Source organism: Scomber japonicus, chromosome 18 (assembly GCF_027409825.1).
Source record: "Scomber japonicus isolate fScoJap1 chromosome 18, fScoJap1.pri, whole genome shotgun sequence".
Classification (NCBI taxonomy): domain Eukaryota; kingdom Metazoa; phylum Chordata; class Actinopteri; order Scombriformes; family Scombridae; genus Scomber; species Scomber japonicus.
In genome coordinates this window covers 16291935-16309880 of record NC_070595.1, presented here as the reverse complement: position 1 = coordinate 16309880, position 17946 = coordinate 16291935, and the positions used below count along the sequence as shown (strand labels likewise).

The window sequence follows — 17946 nt, the reverse complement described above, 5'->3', positions numbered from 1 at the left end:
CCAAACAGATTTTGAATATGTATACACATTCAAGCATATAGACATATATATCCATAACACCTGTTGTGAAACACAAAGATAAAAAAAGAAACATGTTTGAATACAATTAAAAGCCAGTGAATAAAAGTGAGTATTAAGGTGCATCTTGAAAGCATTAACAGACTCTGGCAAATGGCTTCTGGCAGGCTTTCCCTGAGCTGAGGGGTCACTGAAGAAGGATGTATCCCAGACTTTTATTTCCACAAATGGGGCACAGCCAACATGAGAAGTTGGGAGGGTCTGAATGATCTACTGGTGTGGTACCAGGTGAGAAGTTCTGAGGTATATGTCGGGGTGAAACCAGGAAGAGATTTATAGATGATAAGAAGAATTTTGAAAGGTAACCCTAACCCTAATGAACAGGGGGTCAGTGTAAGGATGCAAGGATAGGGGTAATGTGGTCTTGTTTCTTGGACCTTGTTAATAACCAGGCAGGACCTGAGATATGTCTAGGTACAGTAAAGTAGTCCCTTCTGGATGATACTAGTGCTGCATGAACAACTCTTTCTAGATCAGTAGGTGAGAGAAAGGCTTTACACAATCAGAATTTTTGGGGCTGATCACCGATTAGTGAGTGTAAATAAGCCGATTACCGATCCTATCATGTGAGGGAGCAATATGTCTCCATGGGTTTCCTTGTGCCATACCTTGCCTTCTCATTGTCACGGCAACTTACTATCAGATCAGTAGAAGCTTATGATGGCTTCACTTGTCAAGACACTGCTTATCACTCTAGAAACTGTAAAGAGAAAACTGATTTTGCTATTCAGTTCAAGAATGGGTGCTGCAGGGAATTATCTTTGTTTTTACTTTTGAAGGAGAACTGTGTATGCACATCCAACTGTTTGTGCCAGTCTATTCCAGTGATTGAGGTCCACCTGTATGAAATCCTGTCTCATACACTGTTCAGCAATCTAAGTCCTTACAACACATCAAAGTCTATCGCAGTAAGAGTTGAAAGGACAGAGCGACCCAGAGCTTTCCACTTAGAGGATATCAGGTGTAAATGTATGTGGATGGCTTGCTTTTTCCTTTACCAAACACATTGGAGAGATATTAAGTTTACAGCAGAGTGATAATCCTCAAAACTGCAGGGCTTAAAATCTCTACATCATAGCAAACAGAAACTTACATCTTTTCATAACTGCATTGCAAGAAGTGAAACTTTCATCCCAATGACACAATGTTGCAATAAAGACAAGTAAGCACTTTTCAACACAGGATGCGATACTTTTGCTTCATATAGGAAAAATGTGCCTATTAATAAGTGCCTACTGCGAGAACTGTTCTTGTTATTGCAGCATCCTGTTACTGGGTTGAAAGTCTCACTTCAGTTGTAAAATTGTGTAACTTGCTTCACATAGGCAGCAGGTGTGGTCCACCACACAGTGGCTTTATGATCTAAATGTTGGTCTACATGAAATGAAAAATAATGTGCATAAATGTTTTTTTTTAACAAATCCTTACTTGAAACCATTTACTCCCTTGTATAACTTTTTGAGGCAAGCCAGTTTCACCAATATCTTTACATGCAATCATGAAATCAGATTCCAAAAACTTCAAATCATTACAGAATTTATTCTGTTCATAGAAAACTTAAAAAAAACAACTTTTTTCCAAAGGGAAGGCACAAGCAAACAACATCTACACACTGAATACTACTGAAGCACAAGTATAAAGTCAATGTGGCAATGTGACAGTGTACCAATTAAGTAGTGTGTGGTTAGATAATGTGTCCATGTAAATATTCTTATTTTCAGATTTTGACCTATATCACAGTGGTGGCTTTAATCATTTACTTTACTCAGTGAGTTTCCGGTGGAGGCACCACACTATATGTCTGCTGTGTATCTCTTGTTATGTGAAGCTACAACAATGTATAATTGTGCCAATGTGTAAACAAATACACTTGTCTCTTTTGTTTTTGCATCAATTTAAGCCAACACACAGAGATGTCTCAGAGCATGTACAACATGTAATTTCAGCACCATTAAATAAAGAAAGCATAAGCAGGTACTCCAAGCCCTTAAACATACATTTTTAAGTGACCTAATTACATATACTTTAATAGTCTGTATTTTGTGGCAACTAAATTGTGGACTGTTAAAACGGCACAGGTGTTTAGTTACTTACAGATATAAGCACTATATGTTTATGACTACAATTATTAAGTATATGCATGCTAAAATATTACAGATAGCAAAGGCATAGTTCTTAGGCACAGTTACTTTTTTCCCTTAAGCTCTAACCGTCTTCTAGCTTGCATTTATGTACAGCTACTTACCAAAAAAATTACCTACCAAGTCATTAAATACAGCAGCTACATGTGAATTTTCTTGTACAACAATCAGTTAAGGACACTAGAAACTATTTGAGCAAGCTACCACAATAAAAAACAATGGCATTGTGATTGAGTATATTGGTGGCTTAAGTGCGATAGTGTATACAATCATCTGAATATCAGAGGGTAGATTAAACACAATCACCTTGTTAGCAGCGCTGACTGGAGTATCAGTGGTCCAAGGTATTAAAAAGATTAAAAATTCAAGTTCACGGGTCAGGGGATGCTGTGTTACCCATCAACCCAGAGAGTGCTGCTTCTTCAGGTTATCTGAGCGCCTCACTCTTTCCTCTGGGGTTTTTCTGTACCAGCTCCTGAGAGGAAACATCCACAGTCATGCAGTCATTACACAAAACACAGGTTAAGGCTGAGTTTTAAGTTTCTGCACAATGTTGCATTTAGTGAGATGTTACTGAAATGATGCTGGAATCAAAGTTCATTACTTAAAGCAACAAAACTTGACTGATGCAAGTTTGTTGTATGATTTTGCTGAGCTGCAAAATATAAACCAAGGAGCAGTTTTATGCATCGCCTTTGATATGAGCATTGGCGTTGTTAAGCAGTGTAAATCAGGACAGCAGCAGCAACGACAATCTGATCAACATTTTTGCAGATGAGTAGCAACGAAATAACATGAAGAATAACATGGGAGTGTATGTGTTTAATGATAATTGCTCTCTGCAATTATAAGATAAGAGGGTCAAAAGTTAAGCAAGGAAGAACAAGTAAAATTTCAAATTCACCCCTGACGGTTCAGCTGGTTTGAGACAGGAGAATTTTGACCTTGGCTTGGCTTCAGGACTCTGTGAGGGGAAAAAATAAGGCATGTAGAGAACAGATTTTTGTCTCTGCAAGGTAATAACAAAATGTCCAGAGTTACTTTTAGCACCTGTTGGTTGTGGGGCTCTTTGGCTTCTGCTGCATCTTCCTAGCCTGGGCTGGGGATTCACCAACCCTGATGGGGTACAAAATCCATACAATAAAAACACTGCTGATCACTGGATCCCATCATTGAAAATATCAGCATCTAAAAGCAGATCCCATACAGCATATTTTGAGGCTTTGTTATTCTATCTCATATTACCTCTTTTTACGGTCCAGAGACCTCTGTGTGGCAGCAGACAGAACCCCTCTCTCCTTGGGGCACTTGGATTTCTCCTTTGGGTTTGACACAGTCAATGATCAGTTTAGATTTATAAAAGTGGTACAAAACAAAATATGTACAGTATAAATTACATATTTGAAAGCCCTGAATGTCTGGATGGACTTTACACTAACTGTCCAGAGACATGGATGACTGGCAAACTACAATATAAGCCCCCAACAAAAACATGAACTTGCGTCATCATTCATCACATGTATTACAAGCTCAAGTTGTTTTTTAAGTTTATACTCAAGGGTAAAAGAGTGAAAAGATATCTTTCAGGTCTTCCTGATTAAATACGTCTATGATTTATTATTGGCCTGTATTTTCAAGTTACCATGTCGCGTAACTTCCTCTCTGCACGGAGCTCTCTGTCCTGCTGCAGCAATGCTAATCGTTCCTCCAGAGGCATTTCAAAGAAGATTTCATGGATGTCATAAAGGGCTGCACGTAACTGAAGGATAAAAGACATACACATATAAATACAATGAAAGATGGACCTCTGCTGTCTATAGATAGCAACTGCACATTCACACCTGGGCTCTAACTCTCTCCTGCAGGGAGACATCTTGTGCTGAAAAGCTGCCCTTCTTCTGTGGAGCTTCAGTCTTGAATGAACGGATGAACTCTTGTGTATCCTGAGGAAACATATATACAGTAGAAATTTATAAAAGTTTTTTTCTCAGTCAGCCACATGACAAATAATTAATTAATTGATTATTATAACTTAGTGTTTGTGTATATGTGAGTGTTATCTCACCACGATGGTCTGACGCAGGTGTTTGACCTTGTCTATTTTGAGCAGTCTGCGTGTGAGGAAGCCGCGAGTGATGGCACCAATTCGACACAATGCTCTCTGCTGTTCTGCTGTCAGAACCTGGGAACACAACAAAAGGTGGAAATGTGACAACAGGAACACAGAGAGGGTTTGAGAAATAAATGTCTGTATTTTGATAAACACACATAGAATCACCCTTTCACCATTACAAACTACAAGACTGAAAAACAGCTTCTTCCCCCAGATCCCCTCATCCCACTCACCCACACACACTCACTGATTGTGGCCTACTGTTACAATGAGAATTGTATGTATGTAATGTATGTCTTAAGTTGTTTTTAATTGTCTTAAATGTTGTTAAGGCTCAGGGAGTGCTTTCTACATTTTGTTATATTGTTGTCTGACCCTCAATATAATGACAATAAATCTACTACTACTACTTGAACACTAAGGTATACCCACCAGACTTAGCCTTGCCCGAGGTTTGTTAGCTACCCAATTGGGTCCCCACACATAGACAGGAGGCTGGACAGAGGGAGAGGACACACTGGAACTGACAGGACTGGGAAAACCTGGAGAGAGAGACACAAAGAGATATTTTTAATTACATGCAGTTGTACTGCTGTTTCTTTGAAAATGAACTCTCTTGATATCAGAGACAGTGCACTGAAAAAAGCAAAGCTTTACTGCAGTTATGGATGTGACAGTATGAAGTATAATTATCTTAATCTCATCATAATCTCTGTATACAATTCCATCTCCATAATTCTAAAACCTCCACCTTCACTGGAAAAAAGTTGAAGATGTTAAAGTTCTTTAGAACAATATATGTGAACATGTGTTATATTGTTTCTGAAAATCTGATTTACATATTACTTGCATGCCTATAACCAAGACCCATTGGAGATATAACTGTGGAATCCTTACAATAAATAATTTTATCTTCATCTTTATAATGTTTAAGGTATTTGAAAAGGGCAATAAAAACAAAACAATGTGTGTGAAGTTAAAAGAGAAATCTTCTGTTGTTAGTCACTCCAGAGTTGAAAGACTAAGTTATTCATTCATCTCTGAGCATGCAGTCTTTTGTGACCACTGTTTATCAAATTACAACACAATAGAAAGTGAGCATGGTGAAGTGGTACCTACCCATACTGTGTCCAGGTGATCTTTCTGCTGGTGTGTGGGCAGGGCTTAGTCCAGGGCAAGAGGGGCTCACAGCAGGACAGCTGTCACTCACAGACCTGCGGTTCCACCTACAAGCATCCCCACTCAGAGGCCGCACACACTCCTGCTCCTTCGGCTTTCTCTCGGTCTCCTCCAACTCCTAACCACACACATATAGTACTTCAGCATTTTTACTGTATTCATGACCACACACACACAGACACGCACACCCATTAATGTACAAACACATATACATGTACAAAATAACTAAAGTAAAGACAGATTTTTATTTATAGTAGATGTTGTGTGATTCTATGCGCTGACCAGACAGAGGCGCTGTTGCTCTTTCTCCTGCTCAGCCAGGAGCAGAGACATCTGCAAGGCATGCTCCTCCTCTAGACGCCATTGCATGTCCTCAAGAGCGTGTGCTCGCCTCTGGGTCCCCCCTGTTGATGTGCACAAATGCACAAAATGATTTATCGAAATACTGTATGTATTAACGAAACTGTTCTATAAGTAAACAAATATAGGGCTTCACCTGTCTCTCTGGCCTGTGCCTCGGCTGCATTTCTGAGCACAGTTGGTGTGATCCTGCCATTGTGTGACACTTGAGGTTCATCAGGCTCCATCTTGAGTTTGACCTGTGTCAAGTCATGTTTCACGCGGGGCCTCAGCAGGGATGGTGAGGGATTCTCTATCTCATATGACTGGTTCAAGGGGGCTACAGGGTTCCGCCGACTTGGGGCCAACCATGTAATTCCTGCCATGAAACGAGGGACCCTCTCCTGGCTGCGGTCTATATGCTCAAGTCCAGCGTGGTACGTATGCAGCTGACTGTCCAAGGTGTGACAGCGCCGGCGAAATCCTGAGGCCAAAATGTCATGTTGACCCATCGGGCTGTGCCCTGAGGTGTTGACAGGGCTACAGACCTCCTGCACTGGACTGGTACCACAATGGCTGGATCGTCGATTGCCACTACTGCTAACACCTACCCCACTTTCAATCCCCATTGGGCCCCAGTGATCAGGGGACCTTGTGGCCCCTGAGAACGCTTCACCCCAGTCCACCATGCCAGCACCTTCCCCTGACCTTCCTGGGCTTCGGGGAATAAGATCTGCTGGGCCGATGGGGAATGAGAAATGGATGTTTCCTGTAGACACTGGGCGTGGTCTGCGTCTATGTGCTCGGGGACTAATGCTGGACTCTGGACTGGGGAGACGGACATACCGATCAGGTAGACTAGGGGAGAGACTGGCAGATTGTTGGGGATTGGGATCGTACAGAGTTTGATGCTGGATCTGGGTCTGAGGTGGGCCATTAGGGCTATGGTGCAGACTGAATCCAAACTCAACGCCAGTATTCCCCATGGGACTACGGGTCTTATTGTCCTGCTCAGAGACAGTCTCAGGTGGGGGCGTCCGAGTGACTGTGTGGACAGCTCTTGACCCCTGACTCTGCTCTCTCTTCACATACTCCCTTGATCGCTTGAGAAGGCTGTCCAAACTAATATCCTCCTCCTCTTCCTCTTCCTCCTCACTCTTCTCTTCTGTCTCTACCTTTACTTCCTCCACTGCCTTGTAGCCATTGAGGATGGCAGTATCAGAGCATGTAGAGGCAGTCTGATTGTTTGTTTGAAGCCCAAGTCCGGAGTCTCTAGTAAGTCCAGGTGAGTCAGTGACCAGAGTGTAGCCATTGACTGTCGCAGATTTAGAAACTGGCAATTTGTCAGCCTCTTCACTCGGAACTTTGTGTGCCTGTTTAGAGATTTAAAAAAAAAATGATAACAACCAGTCTTCAAATGATAAAACATCTGAAATGACAACAAAGAATGACTAGTTGATGGATTCCACTTCTCATCAAAACTGTATTGGTTTTAAGTAGTGTAGTTCATGTATCACTTACAAAGAATTGAAAGAAAAAATAAATTAGATAGTTCAGTGTTTAATATCTACCAAATGAAGTGTTTAAACTGGCATAATTATGACTTCAGATTCGGATTAGAGGTTTATTCTGATGTTTAGAATAACCCTGACCTAACCTTGCCCAAATCTTATCTTAACACTCCAACTTAACACTCTTAACACTCCAACTTAAAAATGACTATGCAACCATAAATGTAATCTTAACCTTGCTATTTCCATACCTATAACATCCTCTTAAAATAAAACAGTCACATAATCACATTGGAGGTGGTAGTAAGAACAGACAATCAGACCAGACATTTCTCAAATACAGCAGATTTGCAAGTGGACAATATTGCTTTAGATGTTGAGGTGATAAAACAGGGACATAATCAGGTATAAATAGCAGAGTCTACTAGGTAAAATGTTGCGTCAGATAACTTGTATTCAAATCTGAAAATGTCTCAAGAGATTATGGGACAGATTAGTTCTTGTGCTGTATTGTGTGACTGACACACAGACCTACATCACAGACGAGCATATTTGAAAATTGTAGATGAAGCTTGTTTATGAAAAGATAAAAAAATAAAATATTTCTTATTTTGTGAACAGAGAATAGGTGAATTGATATTATATGTGTTTCATAAGTATCTGCTGTGTATGTAGCATTTACTATACCTGCTCTTTCTTGGTTGTTTGATTTAACCTATTCATTATACTGTAAGCCATACTTGCATTGATTTCGCAAAAGATGTTGTACTCAATTGTCCACTGGATCCTCTACCAGACCACACCTGGGCTTGTGACCAAGACCACACTGTGCTACTGACCTGAGCTTGGTCCAGTATGTCTTGAACCCGGGCCAAAAGCTTGTCTCTCTGCTTGCTCTGCATGTCCAACTCCAGCTGGACTGCCCTCTGTCTGTAGTCACACATCTCATTGCGCTGCTCTACACTCAACTGGAAAAAGGGAATGCACATTGATTTTCAAAACTGATTTAAATACCACTTGAGCTTTTTCATTTGAACAGATTCTGGCAATATTACATCACACATGAGCAGAGATTTGTTGAAAAGTCTTTATGCCGAGGTTTTAAATGAGCAAAATGTATTTTTTGAGGTTTGTTTGTGCTTTATTTTTAGTTCCTGCTGATAACAATCATCCTACTTCCAGTATATTTCTGTGTCTCCTTTATTTGAGTGGATGAGAAATCTTCAAAAGCCCTGAGCCTCACACTGACCCTGAAAACTAATTTTATCAGCAGTCGACAGCAGATGGATTCTCCTGACTACCATCAAACTGACTTGATGATCTCCTCTCTCTTTCCCCTGCCAACTGCTGATCTAATTGAGGCTAGGCAGCCCATGTGTTTCAGACATGTGACGTAGGTCTCACAAATAAATAGGCATATTATCCTAAATGTTACCTTCATCATTTTAACCCTCTGTAGGTCTGCTCATCCGTTTGGTAGAGATCACTTTGTGTCATGATATCTGGTCAAAAACAAAATGTATTTAACCCAAACTTTTTGGGCAATCTTTACCACTTGTATGAGTATGTATGTAATGCACAAAAAAGATCATCAGATTGCATTATGGTTGCTACAGGTTGTGCTAGTGTATAAACGAACACAAATCACCACTGACATAAGAGATCCTGCTGGAGACAGTTTTGAAGTTGAGTTTCGTTTTTTCATCTTGTACATGAACAAAATGAGTCTTGAAATTATGTTTAAGATGTGCTGAATAAATTAGGTCTGTAGAGAACTGTAAAACATCAAATTTAGGGTCAATTAGAAAACAAATCCATGTTATATGTTGTCATGGCCTCAAAGAGATAGGAAAGACTAAGAAATTATTTTTATAGCACTTTCTTGATGATGTAGATGACCTACAAAGGGTTAAATTGTTGTTGTTTGCTTGAAATGTGTATCATTACATTCTTACACTATGATTGAAAAGTGTGGGAAATACTTTCTGTTGCTAGATGCAAAATGGCGATACTAAAACAAAGCCACAGGAGGGCAGTCACAGATATAAAACCTCCCTATGGAAAGCAAACCTTTTGTCAAGTATAGCCACATTACCTGCACTGTACATCAAACCATCTGCAAACCTCCCAAAAACATCCATTAGATATGGCTTCGGTCTACTCTTGATGTAGTAAGCTGTGTGATGTAGAAACATGAATAGGCTAAGATAAATCTCTAACCCTTTAGCACATGCTGTAGCCTCCTTACCAGAGGTGAAAGCACTGCTCGTCCATGAAAGCGGATGACAGAGCAAGCCTTCAGGGAACACAGTGGATCACATGTCCTCTTCTTGAATGTACCCTCCTCTTGCAGTATGTCCAAACTCCGCAGACAGAAGTCCTCATAGCTTTCCATCTCTCGACAACCACACATAGACTCTGAGTAGAAATCACACACCATGTAGCTTCATCACCCAGCTGTGAAATTAAATGGAGAGTGTGGAATTAGATGGATTGGACATGTGAGTTTGGACTGCACTGGGTGTGGATTGCTACAGGAAAGAGTCTAGGCATCATAAGTGGACGAGCAGGACAACATAGCCTGCAACAAAAGAGGGTCTGTCTGCTCTTAGTGGTTTTATCACACTCATCACATTCCTGCCATTCCTGTCTATCAGACTTTGCTGGTAACTGACTTCTATATCTCATGGGAGAGGGGGGAATTGTGTGATCAATACAACCTCTTTCAAATGAATGTCAGCAAATGGACAGTACAGGTCATTTAAAGACAGGCAGGGCGTCGAATAAAACATTGTTTCAATAACAAATGTATTGTGATCATCACTCGCATTGATTTGAAAGCAAGGTGGTGAGCTCACAATGCTGCCTAGTGACATAGTAGTGTAATTAACGTTACAGCAGCTACCCCTCATTGATTCATCCGTTTAGTGACAGCACAGCAGAGGTGGGAATGGTTTCTTTTTGTATCCAGATATTACAGAGCAAGCTTGTTACCAACAGTTTTAAATGTATAATCTGCCAGATAAGCGTTTGTTACCCAATCTATTGAGGGCAGAAAGACGTTTGAGTACAGATGTGCCCGGCTAAATGACAGATACGTCGTGCCATTTTCTTACCTTCACCGTGGCTACAAAGTGACGTCTCCTCTCCTTCTCTCGCTTTTCTTCGGGTGAGTGTTACGAGACGCACACATTTTTCAAGCAGGGAAACAGCAATGTGGTGGCTACAACACCTTTATTTTACGTTTCTCCCCTCCACATCAGGCTGCCCCTCATCATCATCATTATTTTCGACTCTTCCGGGCTCCAACAGCGCCTCCTAGCAACAGCACGGTGAGGTAGCCAAATACGGGAAGTAAAAGATGGACGTTGAGAAAAAGGGAGTTTTTAGAAATAATTACCCACTATTTACATATAGAATCCCCTAATTTGTGACAGATTAACTGGATAAATTATTATCATAAAGATTAGTATTATTCTTAGTCTTTATTAAACAAGGACCATGCACACATTTATTTTTATTTTATTTGTTTTTATTCTAATTTTAGTTTTTAAATTGAGCTCTTACTATTCCTTTATTGTTTTTATTTATCATTATTAGTAATAATTAAATAATTAAATAATTAGTTTATTATTATATTGTGTGTGATTATATTGTATTTTAATAACTGTACAGCACTTTGGCTCAACTGAGGTTGTTTTGTGTGCTTTATAAATAAACTTGACTTGACTTGACTTGACAAAAACAGTTATGTCGGTTTATGCCAGATTTAGTTATTAGCCTATGTAATTCCATCTGCGTTCGAGTAAAAAACATAAATAATGGTCTCAATTTTAGATTTTGACTCTTCAAGGCGGGCCCTCAAGAATAGACCAATTGTCCATCTAAAGGTCTTTATGTCAGTTGATATTGTGCATTATGCATAATCCAAACAAATTTATAATTATACTGCCATAATTGCCAGGTTAAACCCCAGCGCCTACCTGTAGCCCCTTGGGGACACTGCAGGGACCACTTTGGTATTCCAGATTTGGGATTATCATTACCTATCTAAGCACGTTGCAACCTAGGTAAGAATGCAATATGTCTCTTGTTCAAATATTTCAAAGGAATGATCTGGAATGGCTGTGGTGAGGTTGGAACGATCATGCACACGTTATGGCTTTACCTTGATGTAAAGAAGTTCTATGTTAAATGTGCCAGCTATATGTTTACTTAAGAAACAACTTGAGAATGAAGCAAAAGAAAACACAGTACCTAGTATCATCTGAATTAAGGCAGTAAACAGTCAATCATAATGAAATGGAAACCACAGATAGAGGACTGCTGTAGTATGGATAATTGGCTTAAAGAATATATGAACTTAATTAGCAATTAGCAATTGATTAGCTTATGCCCAACCTTTCAGCAATATGAGGTTGAGCCATGTGGGAATGCATGATTTATGTTACAGCTCAGGACGACATGTGTTTCCATCTTTCAATGATGTCTTTATTTATACTGACAATTAAAACCATCATGACAGAAAGTCTCACACATTCGGTTGCAAGCAATATGACATTTCTGTTTTCACAGCTCATCTTTTGAGTGCACAGGTGAACCTGAATGTATAGGTTTAGCAATGCGCACATTTTCCTTGTTTTTCCAAAGCAGAGCATCAATGTCACTTTCTGTGAAGGTGGTTTTGGATCCCTGTCACAAAAGTGAAATACAGTTTATTAAAACATTGAAATAATCAGGTGAATTACTATTGCATATTTATATTTACATTTTTTCCAATAAAGCCACAGCTTACCTCAAAAGACTGGCGTTTCACCCCGACACATGCTGTGGACTGCTCATAGCACAAGACTACACCGAAATGCTTTGGTTCCTTATTCACCAAAGCTGCATGGAACTTGTCGTAGTGAGAATCTGAAGGGGGATTCAAGAAAAAAAGTATTAATTAGGCTGAAAGAATATGTGCAAAACAACTGTGACTGTTACACACTGATCTTACCCAGCAAGTGTCTGCAGGAGGATGTCATTTTGTCTTTGGAGAAATGGCCATGTTTATAGGACAGCAGTTTGTCACACACACCCCCACTGATGAGGTGCTCAGTGACTGCCTGTCTGCTCTCAGCTGGGACTTCCTTCAGGGTTTCCTCAATCTCTTCAGGCAGGAAACAAAGTCACATGATGAGCAAATTACACTTGGTCACCATTATTATTATTATTATTATTTATTGTGTATCATGTTGATTTTTTATTATTATTATTTTATTTTTTCTATTGCTTCTAGCCCTGAGGCAGGTTGATCAGTTGTGCACCATACCTTGTGCTACTGTTAGACAACTCTCACAGTAGGCATCTGTTAAAAAGAGTTAACAGTCAACAGAGTTAGAAGGACACATCAACAGAAACCAAGACTAGCAAAACTACAAAAACACAACTGAGGACACCCAAGCTAGCAGTAGCATTTCATTTACTTACAGCGGTCTACATCTTCAGGCTGTACAGGAAGAAGGTAGCACATACACATTAGAAAAATTGAGATTTTCATAGTAAGTGACTGGAGATCCACCGTCTACACGATCAACAGCACTCTAAACACTAGGAAAGACACGAATCACAGAGTCAGACTAAGTCATCTTCCCTTTCACATAATGTGGTCACGTGATTTCAGGGACAATGGGATCACATCACCATCATTCCACGGATGACAACTGTCCAGTTTTTCAGGTTTTCTCTTGCTCAAGACTTGTTGGCCTTTGAACATTGGTCTTCAAAGTATAAATGCTGTATGTAGTTTCTATGTGATTCAGCAAGGCCCTCATATAAAAGTCACCTACACAGGGACGCCCAAGAGGATATAAGAAGTAGTTTAAACAGTGGGAGGAAAAAGAAGAAATCATTAAAAATATATATTTTTTTAGAACAATAGCTTAGTGGTGCTACTCCTACATTTGCTAAATGAAGAATCAATGAAATAGCTGAAAACATTGACATAACATTTTTTATGCAAAAAGGGGTACTGTAGTAAGTACTGCTGTAGTCGTAATTGATCAATCTGTCATAATTTTAAACAATACTTAATTTGTGAAGGTCTTTTAAAAACAACGAGGCAGATAAAACTGATTGTATACAATATGTATGTGTATGTATACAACTGTTTTAACATATAGATGGAATGGTGTATGAGTGTGTGTGTACAGAATGTACCCACATACTGTAGATGGGTATCAGTTTTCTTCAGTGTTCTTTTGTAGTGTTTTGTAACTTAGTAGTTTGAAACTGTTTAATCAAAGATTATTTGATAGTTGCCAATTATCAGATTGTGTTTATGATATATTCATGCTTCAAAATATGCTATGACAGGGGTTTTAAAAGTCTGAGACTGTAGGCCTACCCTTTTACAAAGCTTGGAAAAAGGCACCTCCTTATACCATCACTCTCCTCTTAGTTTACTAGCTTAGTTTCACTCAATTCCTGGATGTTCATGGGATAATTATTTCAACCCATAAATACTCAACATTTAGCCAGGATAGCTTGATATTCACACCAAAAAAGGTCTGTCTGAAGGCATTTATTGGTTTCTGACTCTGGTAACAAAGAGTGAAATTACCCAAAATGACTGTATCTCTGAATTATCTCTTCAACTAAATTACACACATTTAGGCTATATGTGATCTCCTTTTGATAACTAATAAAATAATAACTCTTAATGTGTTTTCACTTCCATTAACTGAGCCTCCCCTGAAACTGTTTGGAAAGCCCATGGAGAAGCCTGTGCCAGTTTGTGTGGTGAAAACATGTTTTTTTTTATATTTCTTTAAATTTCAGTCCAGTTTTCATTTTCCCAGTTTAGAAAATATGGTTTGAAATGTGGGCCTTTATTTATGTGGCAGTTTTATATATTGTTGAATTGGTGAAATATGCATTTAAGTACATTAAATGTGCAATACCAGTAGTTAGTTAGTTAGTTACAATGATTGACTTTAACCTAACTTGTAGGCAGGTTGCAAATTATTTTATTATTAATATTACATTCATTATTATAGGCTACTATTTGTGCCAGTAAAAACATTGTAATTTCTGAAATGACCAAATGTATGCAGTTTTTATTACATTCATTAAGGTAATTTAGACATTTCAGCCTCCCAGTGAGTGTCACAGACTTCATCCCGAACCTTCCCCCACATCAGGAAAGGCACATAAACTGAGGCAATTTGACACAAGTAACACTTTTGTATTTGCCATTCTGCATTGTGGTTTTTGATATGCTTAGAACATTTCAGAATAGTAGTCACTGTGGATAAAATGTTTGTTGCCTTCCTATTGAAATCTGTTGCACAGGTGCCAAGTGCAAGAAATGTCCCATATTACTCTTATTCATCCTGTAATTACAAATGTCTTTTTCGTTGTGTTTTTCATGAGCAGCCACTAGGTGGGGCTGTCCTACATTGAAAGCAGGGTGCATGACGTGTTTTGTTTTTTTGACAGATCCCAAATTTGGTCAGTTATACCATATATAGTAGTGACGCACGTGACGTGATATCGCAACGGAAAGTATGACCGTGTGCGGGAAAGGCGAACGTTAGAGGAAGGTCCTCTTTTCATGGAGTACATGTGCAACTGCGAGTGGATATAAACTACAAGACAAAGCCAAACTGACTAACAAGCGTTCACCTAACATCCGCTGTCACAGTCACCTGGTGAGTCGTCAAATGTTCGTATTGATAATTCTCTAAATGAATGTTGCGTGAGCTATCCTGAACTGCTATGTCTGGGATTGAGAGGCTACAATGTATCTCCAGTCTTAAATGAGCTAAAAGTAGCCTGTCCTAAACGTGTTGTGCTGTGGTGCAGTATTTATGGGGAACAATGTATTTCTAGACTTTGTGTGCAACGTGGCCAGTCTTATCTACAGAAGTTACACTGGTAAGAAGACACAAAAGAGCCTTGAAATGTGACTAGCGTTTGTTTTTCCAGAGCAGTGCAGATGGTGTGACATATTTCTTATGGGTCACTGGACAGTTTATGGATAAGCTGAACGTACTATTGGTTACTATCTACAAGTGCACTAAAATCCCCCCCACAAGCAATCAACTTAACTAAGATAGCCTGCTTGTCATTGCTGTGATTTGTTTGAACTTCACATCAGAAAGGTAGGGCATCCATGAGGAGCGATTGGCATCCCCCAGCCTTTACATTTGTGAGACCTTAACATTTTGTGCACATTTTGTTTACTTTACAATCTTAATTTGGTTTTAGGAAGTGTAACTAGGGCTGGGCAATATGTCAATATTATATTGATATGGTGATATGAGACTAGTTAGTCTAGTGTTGTCTTTTTCTGGTTTTAAGGCTGCATTGCAGTAAAAGGATATAATATTCTATTATTTAACCCATTTAGTTATTATCCTTTTTACTGATGATTATTTATCAAAAGTGTCATTGTGTAATTATGTTGTGAAATCACCAATAGTCACCCATACAATACAATGATATCACTATCAAGGTATTTGGTCAAACAGTATTGTGATAAGTGTAACTGCATGTGTACACTGTGATTAGTCATTGCTACATTTGTAGCAGGAACTACTGAACTGTCCTCTTAATGTGCAATAGTTTTCCCCGATCCAGACTCATGAGGGCAGGAGTCATGGCAATATTGTCTAGGTTTGAAGAACAGATGATTTCCAGCACCTCTGTAACACATCTGCATGAATGGCACTAACTGTGAGAGTCTGTGTCACAATCTAGTCTGAAATAGGGTGTGGATCCTGTTTTGTCATTGGCATAGGCTACTGGCATTGACGTCCAAAGGTCGCTGAACAGATTGGTCACTTGAGTCTGTGAAGTGCACAGTGCTGCCCAGCAGATGGCGCCTCACTCAAGACCTCATATGCTCTCATGAATACCATTCATATATTGTCCATGAGTAGCAATGATATATTTTAAGTGTTGTCCCTAATAAGGGCTGGTTTTCAAGCCTGTATCAATATTACAAATGATAATATTGCACCCTGCTACCAACACACAGTGGAATATGTTTCTGTTTCTTTCCCTCTTTCAGTGTATCTTATTTGCTTTTACTCTAGTTACCCAATATTGTAATTTGATCTCCATAATTTTATTGAACCCTTCTGTTTGCTCTTTTAATATAATTATGCATGTTTTACATCCTGGAGGAGGGATGCCTCCTCAGACAGACAGGTTTTGTTTTTAAAGCCTCTAAGGATAGTGTTTTAGTTGTACAGACTGTCGAGCTCCCTGAGACAAATGTGTGATTTTAGGCTATATACACTAAATTAAATTGATTCAACGTGACTGGAATTAGAGTGTCCTCATCTTAGCCTGCATGTTTTACCTTTTTTGGATTTGCTTTGGTGGTTTTTTCTGGTATTTGTTTGTTTCAGGCCAAATGAAGAAGTAATGAAGTATCCTCGATCCATTTTTGATTGTAAAGTAGATTGGTTGATTGGCCGGTTGATAGCAATACAGAATGAATCTGTCTGCAGTGTTCAAGTGATATTTATTTATGTTCTGGTTTTATGCAGCAGCTGTCTGGTAATATTTTCAGCCCCTTTTATCTTTTGTACAAATTTGATAGACTGTGTCACAATACATACATTTTATATTTCTTGTAAACAAGTCCTCTGTTCTTTTTATGAACAGTATCTCATATATTTCTTGACTGTCACTGAAAAATGGAATATAAGAGTAAAACATGCAGTGGTCCTGTAATCTCCTGTCTCAATCTACCAATATTAATTCAGTTTATCTTTTCATTTAAAGACAGTGAGTCAAGGTGGCTCTCTCGTAAAGAACTTTAGGAAAGCAATGTTTTTGTGGTAACAGACTTACAACAATGTTGCAACAATTCAGATTTTATTTCCTTTAACTGGGGGTTTTGGGGACATGGAGGTAGTTCCTTTTTTCCAATTGAAATAGACAATTTCAAGGCTTTATATAGTGTTTTTAAATAGTAGAAAATGTAACACTTCTTTTTGGTGTGTTATCAAAAATTGTTTAATGGGAGGATTTATACTGGCTATGTCCCTGCAACTCAATTTGAAAGAATGTCACACCTATTGATGAATTGCCAGAAATGTGTTTATTATTCAATATGATATAGAGGCATTCAAAACAAATTTGAATGCCAACACATTATAGGCCTATTTATACTGTAAAATAATAATCCATAACACACACCCACCATATAATTTATAACAAGAGTTATTTAGAGGTTTTGGTGACAGATGTCTTGCAGGGACCTTCAGTATCACTTTAGACTCTTCCAGGGTTCAATGTCAACTTAACAATAGTGTGATTCCTCTGAATAAGGAGCTCCAGGCAGCAGCTGTCCTGTGCATGCCGTTGCAGCAGTGCCGCTTTTCCTCCAATAGATTTAAAGTGTGCGCCCTGGCCGACAATGGAGGGCCTGGGAGTGGGAGGATCAGCTCAGCAGCGATCCTTCTGGCTTTGTTACGCCCGGGAAGCCATTTTGGAAATCTGCTTGTTGTGCACTAGCATAACATACACTCACTAGCTACTTGCAAACTTTTGTGTCTTTCTACGGAGAAAATAACGTTGACGACCA

General features: G+C 39.1%; 1 protein-coding gene and 1 long non-coding RNA gene across 2 annotated transcripts; both read right to left on the bottom strand.

The window, feature by feature from the left end:
* Positions 1-2162: 2162 nt before the first annotated feature.
* On the bottom strand, positions 2163-9774 carry LOC128379102 (centriolar coiled-coil protein of 110 kDa-like). The gene is made up of 13 exons (XM_053338726.1): positions 9610-9774; positions 8201-8329; positions 6008-7223; positions 5794-5915; positions 5452-5629; positions 4765-4874; positions 4285-4401; positions 4061-4162; positions 3862-3978; positions 3465-3538; positions 3270-3335; positions 3124-3183; positions 2163-2694 (listed from the first exon to the last, which is right to left on the bottom strand). Exons 1-13 carry the CDS (start codon positions 9772-9774, stop codon positions 2619-2621), a joined length of 2532 nt encoding a protein of 843 aa, XP_053194701.1. The 3' UTR covers positions 2163-2618.
* Positions 9775-12039: 2265 nt separating this feature from the next.
* Positions 12040-12476, bottom strand: LOC128379577 (uncharacterized). The gene is made up of 3 exons (XR_008323405.1): positions 12361-12476; positions 12157-12275; positions 12040-12053 (listed from the first exon to the last, which is right to left on the bottom strand). It is a non-coding gene; the product is annotated as an uncharacterized LOC128379577 (long non-coding RNA).
* Between the last annotated feature and the right edge of the window lie 5470 nt (positions 12477-17946).

Excerpts from the sequence above, each read along its gene's own strand:
- LOC128379102 (XM_053338726.1), bottom strand. The coding sequence starts at position 9,774 with ATGTGTGGTTGTCGAGAGATGGAAAGCTATGAGGACTTCTGTCTGCGG. Across the intron at positions 5,916-6,007 it reads GGCACAGGCCAGAGAGACAG|GGGGGACCCAGAGGCGAGCA; the intron begins GTGAAGCCCTAT and ends GCACATCAACAG. Across the intron at positions 3,336-3,464 it reads TCTCTGGACCGTAAAAAGAG|GGTTGGTGAATCCCCAGCCC; the intron begins GTAATATGAGAT and ends GTACCCCATCAG.